At 47.6% G+C, this 18158-nt stretch overlaps 1 protein-coding gene and 1 long non-coding RNA gene across 48 annotated transcripts in view; one reads left to right on the top strand and one right to left on the bottom strand.

Annotated features, from left to right (window-relative positions):
• The window catches only part of ank3b (ankyrin 3b), a 1101178-nt gene that overhangs the window by 227581 nt on the left and 855439 nt on the right, over positions 1-18158 (bottom strand). For all 47 annotated transcript variants that reach the window (XM_072478848.1, XM_072478844.1, XM_072478845.1 and 44 more), the window contains one exon: positions 7862-7960. In XM_072478848.1, coding sequence (XP_072334949.1) covers positions 7862-7960 — 99 coding nt within the window. The remainder of the gene's footprint in view (positions 1-7861; positions 7961-18158) is intronic.
• The window catches only part of LOC140392997 (uncharacterized), a 113381-nt gene that overhangs the window by 58976 nt on the left and 36247 nt on the right, over positions 1-18158 (top strand). The gene's annotated exons all lie outside the window — the stretch shown is intronic.

Below are 18158 nucleotides of genomic sequence, written 5' to 3'. Positions count from 1 at the left end.
ACGGCAATAGCTATCTCGGACCACGCTCCACATTGGGTGGACCTAGAGATAGGGGAGGAAAAAGAACAGCACCCGCCCTGGAGAATGGACATGGGACTATTGGCAGATGAGGGGATATGTTTAAGGGTGAGGGGGTGTATTGAAAGGTACTTGGAGCTTAACGACAATGGGGAGGTTCAGGTGGGAGTGGTCTGGGAGGCGTTGAAGGCAGTGGTTAGAGGGGAGCTGATATCTATTAGGGCACATAAAGGAAAGCAGGAGGGTAGGGAAAGGGAGCGGTTGCTGAAAGAACTTTTGAGGGTGGACAGTATGCGGAGGCACCGGAGGAGGGACTGTACAGGGAAAGGCAAAGGCTACATGTAGAATTTGACTTGTTGACTACGGGTAACGCAGAGGCACAATGGAGGAAGGCACAAGGTTTACAGTATGAATATGGGGAGAAGGCGAGCCGGTTGTTGGCCCACCAACTGAGGAAGAGGGGAGCAGCGAGGGAGATAGGGGGGGTGAGAGACGAGGAGGGAGAGATGGAGCGGGGAGCGGAGAGAGTAATTGGGGTGTTCAAGGTATTCTACGAAAGATTATATAAAGCTCAGCCCCCGGTAGGGAAGGAGAGAATGATGTGCTTTCTGGATCAGCTGGAATTCCCTAAGGTGGAGGAGCAGAAGAGGGCGGGACTTGGAGCACAGATTGAGATGGAGGAGGTAGTGAAAGGGATTGGGAGCATGCAGGCGGGGAAGGCCCCGGGGCCAGACGGATTCCCGGTGGAATTTTATAGGAAGTATATGGACTTGCTGGCCCCACTTCTGACGAGAACCTTTAATGAGGCTAGGGAAATGGGGCAGTTGCCCTCGACTATGTCAGAGGCAAAGATATCGCTCTTCCGAAAGAAGGAAAAAGACCCGCTGCAATGCGGGTCCTCTCGGCCCATTCCTCTTTTAAATGTGGATGCTAAGAATCTGGCCAAGGTAATGGCGACGAGTATAGAGGACTGTGTCCCGGGGGTGGTACATGAGGACCAGACTGGGTTTGTGAAGGGGAGACAGCTGAACACGAACATACGGAGGTTGCTAGGGATAATGATGATGCCCCCGCCAGAGGGGGAAGCGGAGATAGTGGTGGCGATGGATGCCGAGAAAGCATTTGATAGGGTGGAGTGGGATTATCTGTGGGAGGTGCTGAGGAGATTTGGCTTCGGAGATGGATATATCGGATGGGTACAGCTGCTGTATAGGGCACCGATGGCAAGTGTGGTTACGAATGGACGGGGGTATGATTATTTCCGGCTTTACAGAGGGACGAGGCAGGGATGTCCCCTGTCTCCGTTATTGTTTGCACTGGCGATTGAGCCCCTGGCCATGGCACTGAGGGGTTCCAGGAAGTGGAGGGGAGTGTTTAGGGGAGGAGAAGAACACCGGGTATCTCTGTATGCGGATGATTTGTTGTTGTATGTGGCGGACCCGGTGGAGGGGATGCCAGAGATAATGCGGATACTTGGGGAGTTTTCGGGGTATAAATTGAACATGGGGAAAAGTGAGTTGTTTGTGGTGCATCCGGGGGAGCAGAGCAGGGAAATAGAGGATTTACCGCTGAGGAAGGTAACAAGAGACTTCCGATAGTTGGGGATTCAGATAGCCAAGAATTGGGGAACCTTGCACCGGCTTAATTTAATACGATTGGTGGAACAGATGGAGGAGGACTTCAAGAGATGGGACATGGTGTGCCTGTCACTGGCGGGTAGGGTGCAGGCGGTTAAAATGGTGGTTCTCCCGAGATTCCTCTTTGTGTTTCAGTGCCTCCCGGTGATGGTCACGAAGGCTTTTTTTTTTTTTTAAAGAGAATTGAGAAAAGCATTATGAGTTTTGTGTGGGCCGGGTTCTGTGAGGAGAGTGAGGAGGGGGTTCTTGCAGCGTAGTAGGGATAGGGGGGGGTTGGCACTACCGAGCCTAAATGATTATTATTGGTCTGCCAATATTTCAATGGTGTGTAAGTGGATGGGAGAAGGGGAGGGAGCGGCGTGGAAGAGATTGGAGAGGGCGTCCTGCAAGGGGACCAGTTTACAAGCAATGGTGACGGCACCGTTGCCGTTTTCACCGAAGAAATACACTACAAGCCCAGTGGTGGTGGCAACATTAAAAATTTGGGGGCAGTGGAGACGGCATGGGGGAAGGACGGGAGCCTCGGTGCGGTCCCCGATAAGAAAGAACCATAGGTTTGTTCCGGGGAGAATGGATGGGGGATTTGGAGCATGGCAAAGAGCTGGGGTAGTACAATTGAGAGATCTGTTCGTAGATGGGACGTTTGCGAGTCTGGGAGCGCTGACGGAAAAATATGGGTTGCCCCAAGGGAATGCATTTCGGCATATGCAACTGAGGGCTTTTGCGAGGCAACAGGTGAGGGAATTCCCGCAGCTCCCGACGCAGGAGGTGCAGGACAGAGTGATCTCAAAGACATGGGTGGGGGACGGTAAGGTATCAGACATATATAGGGAAATGAGGGACGAGGGGGAGATTATGGTAGATGAGCTGAAAGGGAAATGGGAAGAAGAGCTGGGGGAGGAGATTGAGGAGGGGCTGTGGGCTGATGCTCTACGTAGGGTAAACTCATCGTCCTCGTGTGCCAGGCTAAGCCTGATACAATTCAAGGTTCTACACAGGGCGCATATGACTGGAGCACGGCTCAGTAAATTTTTCGGGGTAGAGAATAGGTGTGGGAGATGCTCGAGAAGCTCAGCGGATCACACCCACATGTTCTGGTCATGTCCGGCATTACAGGGGTTCTGGGTGGGGGTGGCGAAGGTGCTTTCGAAGGTGGTGGGGGTCTGGATCGAGCCAAGCTGGGGGTTGGCTATATTCGGGGTTGCAGAAGAGCCGGGAGTGCAGGAGGCGAGAGAGGCTGATGTTTTGGCCTTTGCGTCCCTAGTAGCCCGGCGCAGGATATTGCTTATGTGGAAGGAAGCCAAACCCCCCGGGCGTGGAGACCTGGATAAATGACATGGCAGGGTTTATAAAGTTAGAACGGATCAAGTTCGTATTAAGGGGTTCGGCTCAAGGGTTCACCAGGCGGTGGCAACCATTCGTCAACTACCTCACAGAACGATAGAGGGAATGAAAAGAAAGAGAGACAACAGCAGCAACCCGGGGGGAGGGGGGGCGGGGAGGGGGGGGGAGAGGATCCGGGCGGGCTCTTAGGGATGTCATTGTATATCTATAGACATTTGCTATAGGTAATGTATATTGGACTGTTGGATTGTATTTTTGGAGAGTAACTATTTTGGACAAGGCAGTTGCCATTTAGTTTTGCTTTTGTTTCTGTTTATATATTATTTATTTACTTGTTTAAAACTGGCCACTGTTATTTATATTGCTTTATTGTTGTTTAAAAGAAAAACCATGTACTGTTATGTTTGGCCAAAAAATCTTGAATAAAATATATTTAAAAAAAAAAAATCTAGGTTAAATCCAGCTAAGTTACCGCAGGTAAAGAAAGCAATTGAGTATTCAGGACGGACCTTATTGAATTGGTTTCCAATGATTGGCGCTCCCCTCAAATAGGAACATTTCATGGTGCCCGAACTAGATGGAACCCAGAGACTGTGTGTAGCTACAGGCAGGGGAATGCCTTGGCCAAAGGGTCTTGTTTCATATTCCACGTTTGGAAGATGGCATCGAAAGCTTTGGACAGTCGCAAGTAATCACCCACAGACCCTTGCTAAAGTGCTCTGGGCAAGTACCTCTTACTGGGGAGATAAAGGTGATCCATTTTCTGTCGCAAAACACGCTAATGTTATTTGAGATGTTATCCCAACATAGAACACCAGTTCATGAAGGTGTATAGTTAGTTATATTTTGTTTTGGTGTGAGGAGACAAGTGAAGCCCCAGTGAGAATAAACAGCCCAGTCAGCAGGCAACAATTATTAAAAACTATTCATTGAAGTAAAGAAAAGACAAACAGGACTGCTCTAATTTCACAATTGTAGTTTCCAACCTGCCTCCTGGTTGATCGTTGGCTGCCTATCTCACCTCCTATCTCACCTCCGTTAAAAAGTGAATGTATGCAGATTGTCGGTCAGGATTCAGATTAGTAACACTATAACCTCTCAACCAATCCAAACCAACTGTTTTTGGGGGCTAAAATCCCTCCCGGATTGGCAAATTGCATCACTGACCTGGGTAATGGTGAAGCCAGTTCTTTTTTTTTTTAAAAAGAGTACCCAATTCTTTTTTTTCATTTAAGGGGCAATTTAGTATGGCCAATCCACCTAACCTGCACATTTTTGAGTTGTGGGGGTGAGACTCATGCAGACATGGAGAGAATGTGCAAACTCCACACGGACAGTGACCCAGGGCCGGCGAGATCGAACCTGGGTCCTCAGTGCCGTAGGCAGCAGTGCTAACCATGGCGCTACTGTACTGCCAGTGAAGCCACTTCTGACACTAAATTGTTGTCATCCACTGTCCTCCAATACTCCATTTTCCCAATTATGAACATCATCGTGAAGATTAGATACTTTCAGGCTATGATCAGTGGGCATTTGAAAAACCTTCTCCCCCCCTCCCCCCTCCCCCCTCTCGCTCTGCCAGTAGCGACCCTCTCACTAACCCAGTTAGTGGGGTCAAACAGTTTGGCGGACCTTGAGATGGGCGTGGTTCTGACGAATGCTGATGTAATCCCTCTCACTGGCCTTCTTCTGACATTTCCTACCGACATTTCCAAATATTATTTTTATCCACGCCTGCTCTTCGTCAGCAATAAGCAGTATACCAGTCCACTCAATGCCATTTCTGACCGGTGGACATTGCGTGGAACTTGCTTTTGACATTCCCTATTCTCATCATTTAAATTTAATATGTTATTTTAGCCAGTACATGTTTTAAAAGTGTGGATTATTCTTTTAAAAAGAGACAAACACTTGGATGTGTTCCTGTGGGGCTGGGCATTCCTGGCTCCACAATTCTGCCGCCTATTATCAAATAGGAACATTTCATTTCACCCAATAATTTCAGTGTAGCCCTTTTAATAGGAGACACTTGATATGTTCCAATAACATTGTGCTTACCAGCTTATCGAAATGACCAAATGCATGTTTCCTGCCATCTCTATCTCTGTGTATCACTCGAGAGTTATCAGCACATCCATCTTAAGATAGTCAATTTCCTTTCCATGGTTTTGTGTCATCAGCAGAATTACGAGCAGGGACTCCCTATTCTCTACCAACAGTGACCTATGAAAGGTGCCTGGTTACACCATCCCAATGATAAGCAGCCATCGTCTTTTGGTGCTGGGCCATTTCCAAGGTCAACTCAGCAGTTTCTCATTCTTTGTCACAGCCTTAACCTTCCCCACCAATCTCACATGAAAAGATTTGCCAAAAGCCTTTTAAAATATTTGAGTGAATCATCTTCTGGATTACCTTCTGTGTGTCACCTCACCAATAATAGTTATTTCCTGCGATGAATGTAGGAAATATTTAAATTGTTGCAATAATGTTATTAAAAGCCTGGGTTGATGTAAGATATATATATATTGCAGTAAAAGTTTTGAAAGTACTGGTTTAACCTACAGGCAGGTGGTGTGTCTGTACAAGGGCAATTAAGATGGTGTAAAAGTGAGATCATTATTCATTCCAACCATGTGTTTGTTCACAAAGAGAGGCCTCATGGAACTTTGTTATGACAGCTAGGGATTCCCTGGAGAGTAGATAATTTGAGACATTGGGCTTGATTCATGTAAAAAATGATTAAGTGGCACTTCAGGGAGTTTGACGGAGTGATTCGCGCCGGCGGTTTTGGACAGTAAATCCCATACTTTAAATGTTTTTATGCAGTGGAAAACTAAACTCAGCAGTAAGGTTGGCTCCTCATAGATCGGGGCGCCATTTTAATAGGATGCTCCGATCTCAAAGTGAGGTTGAGGGTTCCCCACAGCCCCCCACCCACAGACAATACGACCCCATGCAGACATGGGTAACACCCTCAACCCTCGTGGGGCAATCTCCCCCCATCACTAAAGGCTATTGTGAGCCCCCCCCCCACCTGGCATTAGGGTTACCCTGTCCCATGCCCATCCATCCTTGTGGGCATTAGGGAATCATCCCCCCCCCCAAGCATACCCCACTATGAGTTCGCTGAGGTGCCCCCACCTTTAGGGCTCCCACTTTCAGGACCTCAACCTTCATGATGCCTCTTAAACCCCCCCTTTCACCACCCCACTTTCATAGGCATGGTCCCCCTCAGGCCGCCAGTCCTCTGGCACCCAAGCAATTCCCTACCACCCTTGGCAAGCCAGTATGCCCGGGTGCCAGGATCCTGCCCTGTCCCCGACCACCCGTGGGCTCCAATGGTCTCCGACCCCGCCCCCCCCCGAGCATGGCCATAACACCAGGTTTCTGCTTGTGGGGACTAGAACTAATCGGCACCCAAGTGAGGCCTCACCGGTGCAACAATGACGCCTGGGAGCCAGAAGAATGCAGCCTCAAACGGGCCGCGCATATTTAGACGTGCCTAATGAATAATTTAAATATGATTATCTGGATTACATCCAGTGATGGTGCTATCCAGATCGCGTTGGGTGTAGTGAGTAGGGCGCCTTGCGATTGTCTCGGCACCCAGCACGGAGCTCGTTTTGGGCCTCTCTGGAATGTACACTTATCAACAGGATTGGCGTCGAGCGTAGCGCGGTGGGAAACGCGCACTTATTTGGTTAGATGTAGGTAAGCAGGTCATGGGATTTAAGTGGGATAAAGATGATCTAATTAATGAGAGGAGCCAGGTCTGTCTGTAGTTTTGCATTTTGATCCAGGTTTGATAGTCTGCTCGGAGCTTTAAAACTGAGCAACAGTTTTTGCCAGGTTGAGCAGGAGTCTGACACCGACAGAAGGATCTGCAGGTTGTTTCCTGAAAGGATCTCTCTCTCTCTTTCCAAGCAGCCTTTCCAAGAAATCTCTATACAAGTGTACTGCAAGTATCCCTGCGTTTGCTAAATTTATTTATAAGTGGCTTTTGACTGTAATGGACTTTGCTTATTTGGCGATAGTAGTAAAAGGGTTTTCTTTTATCTTAAGAATTGTTAATTGAAAAACTATTTTCTGTAAAGTTAATGTGTTTAATCCTGTGTAAAGAATCAAGTTTGTTTCAATATAAAAGATGCCTTTTGGTCAGTGGAATCACTCCGGGAGCAAAGCATCCTTTCCTCAGTTTTAAAAATGTAAACAAAGTGGGGTTCTCATCCGGTATCCGAACAAATGTTGGGGTCTGGTCCAGGATCATAATACCCCTCAAAGTTTTCATTTGTATGGTGTGTTCCATTGCTGACTGCTCCCAATGATAAAGTTTCTTCACATTGTCTCATATTATTTTCTGCCCCCACGATGGAATGAGATTAACCGGCCTATAATTGGCAGTGGTGTTTACTCCTTTTTTTTTAATGCTCGGATTACATTTGTTAACCTGTTGCTGTCAGAAGGCAGTAAAGTGTAATCACAATTCTTCGCTCATGAAATAGTCTATTTCAAGGACAGCTGTTTTCTCGGATCTGTTCATTTAGCCTCCACGTTCACTCAGAGCTGGTATAGCTAAAACGGCAATGCCCCTTCTGAATATGATTCAGGCCGCATTGGCACCAGGTGCCAAGAAGCATGGTGCAGTGTCATTTTTGGCACCTCAATAGCATAAACGGCAGAAAGTAATGTCATGGCCATACTTGGCATCGCACATTGCAGAGGCTACGCAAAACTTTCCTGGGTCTTTCCTTCCCTTCCCTGAAACATGCATGATTTCGCTTAATGATTTCCAAAAGGTCAGCTCATTTCTCAGCCTTGGTGATGTGGGACATTTCAATGCTCAGATTTATCTGTTTGTTTACCTTAGCTTTGGCCTCCACCTGAGCTCCGTTCTGAACCAGATGACGGACCACATCTGCTTGCCCCGCCCTGGCAGCCATGTGTAGCGCGGTTTCCCCTCTCTGAAACACAAAGTGCAGGGACATGGGTTGTAAATCAAAAACAAACTTAATGCCACTCATATAATTTAGGGTAAACGTCCATGAGGCCCACTCCCTAACTCAGACCCTTGATCAGCGGGATGGGATGAGGGTCAACGTTTAGAGTGCTCCTGATTGACCCCCCCTAATTCGCCAACTTGCACGCCCGATGGAGCAAGACCCGACTGCATTCCCCATTCCCGTCCCACAACTGCTTTGACAAAACGGACGGACAGACAGTACTCATGTTCTTTCTTGCTAAAGCTTTCCGCTTCTTCAAATCTTACCACAACCTTCCTGCATTTCTCATGGGTGTGCTCCAGGTTCAGTAATGCCTTCATTTAAAATAATTCTGGCCCTTCTCTTTAAACCCCTTCAACAGCCATGCCCTTGATCTTACTCTCTCTCAACTACCTCAGTCCAATTCCACACCAGTGTGCTCAGCTCCTAACTACTCTTGAAAGTCGGTGAATTGGGGGAAGCACCTTCACCACACAGACTGTTGTTGATCAGCAAGGGAGCTCTCAAGGCAACTAAGAACAGGCAATAATAAATGCCAGTCTCGCCAATAACACCCCCGACCTAACAATGAATTAAACAAGAATCCCAGCAATTCTTGCCTCAGATTCATCATATCGATTCAGTTCACTGGTGTTCTGTGTAGCTGAAAGTTCCTCTGGCTATTATTTTCAAACCCAATCGTTCTTCATTCTGAAGAATGTGATTTCTGTTGAGAGTGATCTGTCTTTTCCATCGCTTGTACAAACTAGCAGCAGTGTGGAAACATCTCCAATTCAGAGGATCGCTCACCGTGAGTGCCGTGTTGCCCTTGAACTGAGTGGCTTGCTCAGTCATTTCACAGGGCAGGCAAGAGTTAACCACATTGCTGTGGGTCTGGAGTCACATGTAGGCCAGACCAGGTCAGGTAAAGATGGCAGATTTCCCGCCCTAAAGGACGTTAGTGAATCAGATGGGCTTTTACAACAATCAATGATGGTTTCATGTTCATCAGCATTGAGACTAGCTTTTCAATTCCAGATTTATTCGTTTTATGTCAATTTAGAGGATCGCTCACTGTGAGGACAGAGGGGGATAACAATTAGTACACAGATGCCGAATTTGTGAGGTGATTTTTAGTGAATAACATTCAGTGAAGCAGGTTACTTGTAACAGGAACTACCCAGCAGTACTGGGCGGTGCCTGGATGGTGGGAAAGATGATTGTGAGTTAAAGATGAGGAACACGTTTCTGTTAATTAAAGCACTTAAGTTGGTTATTGTATTAGAGAACATGGAGTCCAGCGGTTAAACTGCGGAACCAGTTTTGACGCTTTCCATCTGCTTTCAAACTGGACAGCACTGGATTGTGTTCAGTGAAGACAAGTGGCTCATTGTGCTCACATTTCCCCCCAGTATCAAAGATGATGTGGAGATGCCGACGTTGGACTGGGGTAAGCACAGTACGAAGTCTTACAACACCAGGTTCAAGTCCAACAGGTTTGTTTTGACTCACTAGCTTTCGGAGCGCAGCTCCTTCCTCAGGTGAATGTGCTCTGAAAGCTAGTGATTCGAAACAAACCTGTTGGACCTTAACCTGGTGTTGTAAGACTTCTTACAGTATTAAAGAGTTTGCTGTTGTCATGAGAATGTCGCTTTAAGAAATGTTTGGCTGCTCATGTTACTGCAGTGATGTCAGAGTGTGGGTGGAGCTGAGCTTTGGCTCTGCTTTTTAGTTTCACTTTGAGAAAAGCTTGGGTGTGTCTGTGTTTTTTTGGTTTCATTTTCAGTGTTGGAGCTGAAGCCAGACAAAGCAGGTGTACTGCTGTTCACTCTGCCATGAAAAGACTATCTCTTGATCACTTGGTGAATTCAGAATTCTAAATGTTTTCAGTAGTGAATGTAAATCTGATGTGCTTCTGTTAAAAGGTGTTTCATTTGTCTTCTGGATGTTGTTTGGGAAGTTATTAAGGATTACTTAGTGTTGTATTCTTTGGGGTTTGTATTTGAATTAATGGTTCTTAAAGATGTTCACTGTATGTTTTAAAAAGGTTAACTTGAGTTCATAGAATAAACATTGTTTTGCTTTAAAAAATACTTTTCCATTTCTGCTGTACCACACCTGTAGAGTGGGCCGTGTGCTCCCCATACCACAATCTATTAAATGTTGTGGGTCAGGTGAACTCCATGATACACTTTGGGGTTCTCTAAACCCTGGCCCATAACAAATTGGTGCTCGTCCGGGATAAAAGTCTATTTATTGGATTGGCTGAGTAAACCTAAAGACAGTGAGGGTGAGCATATTGTGGTTGCTTTTCAGGTGCGGTATTTTAGTTTAAATGGGGAGTGTGTTGTGGACAATGGCGCTTTCAGAGGCTCTGAAGTTTTTGGGGGTGGAGATGGTCACACGCAGTGCCTTACGGACAGAGACTAAAAGTAGACTGTTAGATTTGACAAAAATATTGCAGTTAACATTACCTGACAAAACGCAAAAAGATGAGGTAATTATGGCGGTGGCTAAGCATTTAAAGTTGCCTGAGATACAGTTTGACTCAGTGGAAATGGCAAAAGTTCAGTTACAACGTAAACAAATGGAACATGAGAAAGAATTAAAGCAGCTTGAATATGAAAGAGACAGAGAGGAAAAAGAAAGAGAGAGAGAAGAAAGAAGAAAAGAAAGATTAGCCCTAGAAGAACAAAAAGAAAGAGAAAGGGAGACACAGATTAGGGAAAAAGACAGAGAGAGTTTGAGCTTCAGAAAATGGCCATGAAACATGACAGTCAGTTAAAATTGGCAGACGTAAAGGGAAACGTACAGTTGGATGATAGTGATGAGGATAGTGAGAAAGAGCGTCATAGTCGAAGGCTTGGTGGGGATATATTTAAATATGTCCAAGCATTGCCAAGGTTTGATGAGAAGGATGTGGAAGCCTTTTTCATTTCATTTGAGAAGGTAGCTAAACAAATGAAATGGCCACAGGACATGTGGGTATTACTGATTCAAACAAAGCTGATAGGTAGGGCTAGTGAAGTGTTTGCATCACTACCGGAGGAGTTATGGGGAGGTGCATATTAACTAGTGCCTGAAGCCTACAGACAAAGGTTTAGAAATTTAAGGAAAGAATTTGGTCAACCATACATGGAGTTTGAAAGGCTTAAACAGAGTAATTTTGATAGGTGGATAAGGGCTTTGAAAATAGTATGAAGCTTTCAGAGAAATTATACTTTTGGAGGAGTTTAAAAATTCAATTCCTGATGTAGTGAGAACTCATGTGGAAGAGCAGAGGGTTAAAGCTGTGAGGTTAGCAGCAGAAATGGCAGATGATAATGAATTAGTTCATAAATCAAAGATTGGTTTCCGACATCAGTTTCAGCCTGTGAGGGATAGAAACTGGGGACATGAGAAATACTCAAGTGGTAAAGGTAAAGGCGATCTGATGGGAGATAATAAGGAGAGTGTACCTCAGATTAAAAAAGAAATCCAGGACGGTGGAAATGAAATGAAAAATTTCAAATGTTTTCACTGTAATAAACTAGGCCATGTAAAGTCACAGTGTTGGTGGCTGATGAAAAGCACTAGGAAGGTTGATGTGGTAAAACAGGATAAGACAGTGGGGTTTGTTAAAGTGGTAAAGGAAAGCCCAAGTGAAGCGAAGGAGGTGCAAAAGATTGTACAGCCTGATCAAGAGGTGATTGATAAGAAGGTGCCAGATCTCTTTAAAGAATTTACTTGTGTGGGTAAAGTTTACTCATGTGTATCAGGAGGAGCAGGTAAAGAAGTCACAATTTTAAGAGATACGGGAGTTGGTCATTCTTTAATGGCAAGAGATGAGGAGTTATGTAGTTTGGGAAGAATGTTGCCAGAAAAGGTGGTAATATGTGGGATTCAGGGTGAGAGGAGTAGTGTTCAAGTATATAAGGTAAGGTTGGAAAGTCCAGTGAAGAGTGGTGAAGTGGTAGTAGGAGTAATAGAGAAACTATCTTGTCCAAGAATACAGTTCTTAAAGAATACAGTTTATCTTGGGTAATGATATAGCTGGATCGCAGGTGGGAGTGATGCTTACTGTGGTTGATAAGCCAGTGGAAAATCAGACAACTGAAGTGTTGAAGTACAAATATCCTGGGATTCTTCCGGATTGTGTAGTAACAAGGTCGCAAAGTCACAGGTTAAGACAAGAGGAGAAATCAGAGAGTGAAGATAAAGGTGAAGTGCAATTATCAGAAACGATTTTTGATCAGAAGGTGGAGGATGAGGCGGATATTTTTAGTTCAGGAAAATTTGCGGAGTTACAACAGAAAGATATAGAAATAAAATGGATGTATCAGAAAGCATATACGGAAGAGGAATCGGAGTGTATACCAGAGTGTTATTACCGTAAAAGTGATGTCTTGATGAGACAATGGAGACCTTTACATATGCAGCCGGATGAAAAGTGGGCAGATGTTCATCAAGTAGTATTGCCGGTAGGGTATAGAAAAGAGGTGTTGTGAATTGCACATGAGGTACCAGTGGGAGGTCATTTGGGAATAAGGAAAACTCAAGCTAAAATACAAAAACATTTTTATTGGCCTGGACTACATAAAGATGTAGTTAAATTTTGTCAATCATGTCACACATGTCAAGTGATAGGGAAACCTCAAGCGATGATAAAATCAGCGCCCTTAATACCCATTCCAGCATTTGAGGAACCATTTACAAGGGTCCTAATTGATTGTGTAGGACCGCTTGTGGGAATCAATATTTTTTGACTATAATGGATGTGTCTACTAGGTTTCTAGAGGCCATTCCAGTTCGTAATATTACAGCTAAAAAGATTGTGGCGGAGTTACGTAAATTCTTTCCTAGATATGGACTACCAACAGAAATACAATCGGATCAAGGATAAAATTTTACCTCAGGGTTATTCAAAGAAGTTATGGATAGCTTAGGAATAAAACAATTTAACTCAACTGCGTACCATCCGGAATCACAGGAAGCGTGAGAAAGGTGGCATCAGACATTAAAGACAATGTTGAGGGATAATTGTCACGATTATCCAGAGGATTGAGATAAAGGAATTCCATTTGTACTGTTTGCAATTAGGGATGCACCTAATGAGTAAACCAAATTCAGTCCTTTTGAACTAATTTTTGGTCATGAGGTAAGAGGGCCACTTAAATTGATTAAGGAGGACTTCCGGGTGCGGCGATGACCAGCTAAGTCGCACGTTTCGGCAGCTCCCGGTGGAAAGGACTTTTGGGCTCTTAATAGGAGCCCCAACGGCAATTTTAACGGCTAAAAACACCGTGCAATAAACCAGAAGGGAATCCCCTCTGGACACGGATGGAAAAAGGAGAGGAAAGTGGCCGGATTGCGGTGGATCCTCTAGAGCAGCGGCCAGGAAGGCAGGCACAAAGCAAGATGGCGTCGGAAGGAGGCAGTTTAATATGGGGCCCTGACCAACAAGAGTTCCTGCGGCATTGCGTGGAAGAACTTAAAAAGGAGATGAAGAAGGAGCTGTTGGCCCCGATATTACAGGCGATTGAAGGGCTAAAGGAGGAGCAAAAGACCCAGGAGCAGGAGCTTCGGGTCGTGAAGGCAAAGGCTGCTGAGAATGAGGACGACATACAGGGCCTGGTGGTGAAGACAGAGATGCACGAGGCACAACACAAAAGGTGTGTGGAAAGGCTGGAGGTGCTGGAGAATAATGCGAGGAGGAAGAATTTAAAGATTCTTGGTCTTCCCGAAGGTGCAGAAGGGGCGGACGTCGGGGCATATGTGAGCACGATGCTGCACTCGCTAATGGGATCGGAGGCCCCGACGGGCCCGTTGGAGGTGGAGGGAGCCTATCGAGTTATAGCGCGAAGACCGAGGGCTGGAGAAATTCCTCGAGCCATAGTGGTGAGATTTCACCGATATAAGGACAGAGAGATGGTCCTCAGATGGGCAAAGAAAACTCGGAGCAGTAGGTGGGAGAACGTGGTGATCCACGTATATCAAGATTGGAGTGCGGAGGTGGCGAGAAGGAGGGCAAGCTTTAATCGCCAAGGCGGTGCTGCACAAAAGGAAGGTTAAATTTGGAATGCTGCAGCCGGCAAGACTGTGGGTCACACATCAAGGGAAACACCACTACTTTGAAGCGGCAGAAGAGGCGTGGACATTTATTGTCGAGGAGAAACTGGAATAAGCGGGCTAGAAAAAGAACGTTTGGGACAAAGTGGTGGGGCGAATATGTGGGGTGAAGAGGGGGAAAAGGGGGAAGAGATGATTTCCCAAGTTGTCAATCCTGCGACCCTGTAACTTTTCTCTCTTCCCCATGTCGTGGGGGAGGGGGGGAGGGAGGATGAGGAGCTGGGGGCGCCGGCCATTGGGGGCGGGGCCAAATGGGAAGCGCGGGCTTTGTTCCCGCGCTATGGTAATCATGGCGGGAACAGGGAAGCAGGAAGGAGGGGGCCGCGCACAGTGGGAGCCGAGGTCACGGGGGGAAGCCGAGGTCGGCCAGAGTTTGCTGACTTCTGGGAGCAACATGGGGGGTGCAATTATGCTAGTGAGGGATCTAGTGGGGGGGGTGGGGGGTTAACTGGGTTGCTGCTGCTGGGGAGAAGGGGGAGCTGGTATGGGGTGGGGTGGTCGGGGCGGGAGGGCGCCGTTGGGGCGAGATACGGCTACGTGGGAACCGGGTGAGGAGCTGGATTGAAAAAGGAGATGGCTAGTCGACAAGGGGCGGGGGGGGGTAAAGAGCCCCCCAACCCGGCTGATCACGTGGAATGTGAGAGGGCTGAACGGGCCGATAAAGAGGGCACGGGTACTCGCACACCTAAAGAAACTTAAGGCAGATGTGGTTATGCTGCAGGAGACGCATCTGAAATTGATAGACCAGGTCAGATTACGCAAAGGATGGGTGGGGCAGGTGTTTCATTCGGAGCTAGACGCAAAAAACAGGGGGGTGGCTATACTAGTGGGGAAGCGGGTAATGTTTGAGGCAAAGACCATAGTGGCGGATAGTGGGGGCAGATACGTGATGGTGAGTGGCAAATTGCAAGGGGAGGCGGTGGTCTTAGTGAACGTATATGCCCCGAACTGGGTTGATGCCAACTTTATGAGGCGTATGTTAGGACGTATCCCGTACCTAGAGGTGGGGAAGTTGGTAATGGGTGGGGATTTTAATACGGTGCTGGACCCAGGGCTGGACAGATCGAGGTCCAGGACCGGAAGGAGGCCGGCTGCAGCTAGGGTGCTTAAGGACTTTATGGAGCAGGTGGGAGGAGTAGACCCCTGGAGATTTAGTAGACCTAGGAGTAAGGAGTTTTCGTTTTTCTCCTATGTCCACAAAGTTTATTCACGGATAGACTTTTTTGTTTTGGGAAGGGCACTGATCCCGAAGGTAACGGGGACGGAGTACACGACTATAGCTATTTCGGATCACGCTCCACATTGGGTGGACCTGGAGATAGGGGAGGAAAAAGAACAGCGTCCACCCTGGAGAATGGACATGGGATTATTGGCAGATGAGGGGGTGTGTTTAAGGGTGAGGGGGTGTATTGAAAGCTACTTGGAACTCAATGATAATGGGAAGGTTCAGGTGGGAGTGGTCTGGGAGGCGCTGAAGGCAGTGGTTAGAGGGGAGCTGATATCTATTAGGGCACATAAAGGAAAGCAGGAAGTTAGGCAAAGGGAGCGGTTGCTGAAAGAACTTCTGAGGGTGGACAGACAATATGCGGAGGCACTGGAGGAGGGACTGTACAGGGAAAGGCAAAGGCTACATGTAGAATTTGACTTGTTGACTACAGGCACTGCAGAGGCACAATGGAGGAAGGCACAGGGTGTACAGTACGAATATGGGGAGAAGGCGAGCAGGTTGCTGGCCCACCAACTGAGGAAGAGGGGAGCAGCGAGGGAGATAGGGGGGGTGAGAGATGAGGAGGGAGAGATGGAGCGGGGAGCGGAGAGAGTGAATGGAGTGTTCAAGGCATTTTATGAAAGATTATATGAAGCTCAGCCCCCGGATGGGAAGGAGAGAATTATGTGCTTTCTGGATCAGTTGGAATTTCCTAAGGCGGAGGAGCAGGAGAGGTCGGGACTGGGAGCACAGATTGAGACGGAGGAAGTAGTGAAAGGGATTGGGAGCATGCAGGCGGGGAAGGCCCCGGGACCAGACGGATTCCCAGTTGAATTCTATAGGAAATATATGGACTTGCTGGCCCCGCTACTGATGAGAACCTTTAATGAGGCGAGGGAAAGGGGGCAGCTGCCCCCGACTATGTCAGAGGCAACGATATCGCTCCTCCTAAAGAAGGAAAAAGACCCGCTGCAATGCGGGTCCTATAGGCCTATCTCCCTCCTGAATGTAGACGCTAAGATTCTGGCCAAGGTAATGGCAACGAGGATAGAGGATTGTGTCCCGGGGGTGGTCCATGAGGACCAAACTGGGTTTGTGAAGAGGAGACAGCTGAATACAAATATACGGAGGCTGCTAGGGGTAATGATGATGCCCCCACCAGAGGGGGAAGCGGAGATAGTGGTGGCGATGGATGCCGAGAAAGCATTTGATAGAGTGGAGTGGGATTATCTGTGGGAGGTGTTGAGGAGATTTGGCTTCGGGGACTGGTATATCAGGTGGGTACAGTTGCTGTATAGGGCCCCGATGGCGAGGGTGGTCACGAATGGACGGGGGTCTGACTATTTCCGGCTCCATAGAGGGACGAGGCAGGGATGTCATCTGTCCCCGTTATTGTTTGCACTGGCGATTGAGCCCCTGGCACTGAGGGGTTCCAGGAAGTGGAGGGGAGTACTTAGGGGGGGAGAAGAACACCGGGTATCTCTGTCTGCGGATGATTTGTTGTTATATGTGGCAGACCCAGCGGAGGGGATGCCAGGGATAATGCGGATACTTGGGGAGTTTGGTGATTTTTCAGGGTATAAACTGAACATGGGGAAAGGTGAGTTATTTATGGTGCATCCGGGGGAGCAGAGCAGAGAGATAGAGGATTTACCATTGAGGAAGGTAACAAGGGACTTCCGGTACCTGGGGATCCAGATAGCCAAGAATTGGGGTACATTACATAGGCTTAATTTAACACGGTTGGTGGAACAGATGGAGGAGGATTTCAAGAGATGGGACATGGTGTCCCTGTCATTGGCAGGTAGGGTGCAGGCGGTTAAAATGGTGGTTCTCCCGAGATTCCTTTTTGTGTTCCAGTGCCTCCCGGTGGTGATCACAAAGGCTTTTTTTCAAACGAATTGAGAAGAGCATTATGAGTTTTGTGTGGGCTGGGAAGACCCCGAGAGTGAGGCGGGGATTCTTGCAGCGTAGTAGGGACAGGAGGGGGCTGGCACTACCGAGCCTCAGCGAGTACTACTGGGCCGCCAATGTTTCAATGGTGTGTAAGTGGATGGGAGAAGGGGAGGGAGCGGCGTGGAAGAGATTGGAGAGGGCGTCCTGCAGGGGGACTAGCCTGCAAGCAATGGTGACGGCGCCGTTGCCGTTCTCACCAAAGAAATACACCACAAGCCCGGTGGTGGTGGCTACATTGAAAATTTGGGGGCAGTGGAGATGGCATAGGGGAGGGACGGGAGCTTCGGTGCGGTCCCCGATAAGAAACAATCATAGGTTCGTACCGGGGAGAATGGATGGGTGATTTGGAACATGGCAAAGAGCTGGGGTAGTACAACTAAGAGATCTATTTGTAGATGGGACGTTTGCGAGTCTGGGAGCGCTGACGGAGAAATATGGGTTGCCCCAAGGGAATGCATTTCGGTATATGCAATTGAGGGCTTTTGCGAGGCAACAGGTGAGGGAATTCCCGCAGCTCCCGACGCAGGAAGTGCAGGATAGAGTGATCTCAGAGACATGGGTGGGGGACGGTAAGGTGGCGGACATATACAGGGAGATGAGGGACGAGGGGGAGATCATGGTAGATGAGCTGAAAGGGAAATGGGAAGAAGAACTGGGGGAGGAGATTGAGGAGGGGCTGTGGGCTGATGCCCTACGTAGGGTAAACTCATCGTCCTCGTGTGCCAGGCTAAGCCTGATACAATTTAAGGTGCTACACAGGGCGCATATGACTGGAGCACGGCTTAGTAAATTTTTGGGGGTAGAGGATAGGTGTGCGAGATGCTCGAGAGGCCCAGCGAATCACACCCACATGTTCTGATCATGCCCGGCACTACAGGGGTTCTGGGTGGGGGTGGCAAGGGTGCTTTC

This window comes from Scyliorhinus torazame, chromosome 16 (assembly GCF_047496885.1).
Source record: "Scyliorhinus torazame isolate Kashiwa2021f chromosome 16, sScyTor2.1, whole genome shotgun sequence".
Taxonomy (NCBI): domain Eukaryota; kingdom Metazoa; phylum Chordata; class Chondrichthyes; order Carcharhiniformes; family Scyliorhinidae; genus Scyliorhinus; species Scyliorhinus torazame.
This window is presented reverse-complemented; position numbering and strand designations above follow the sequence as displayed.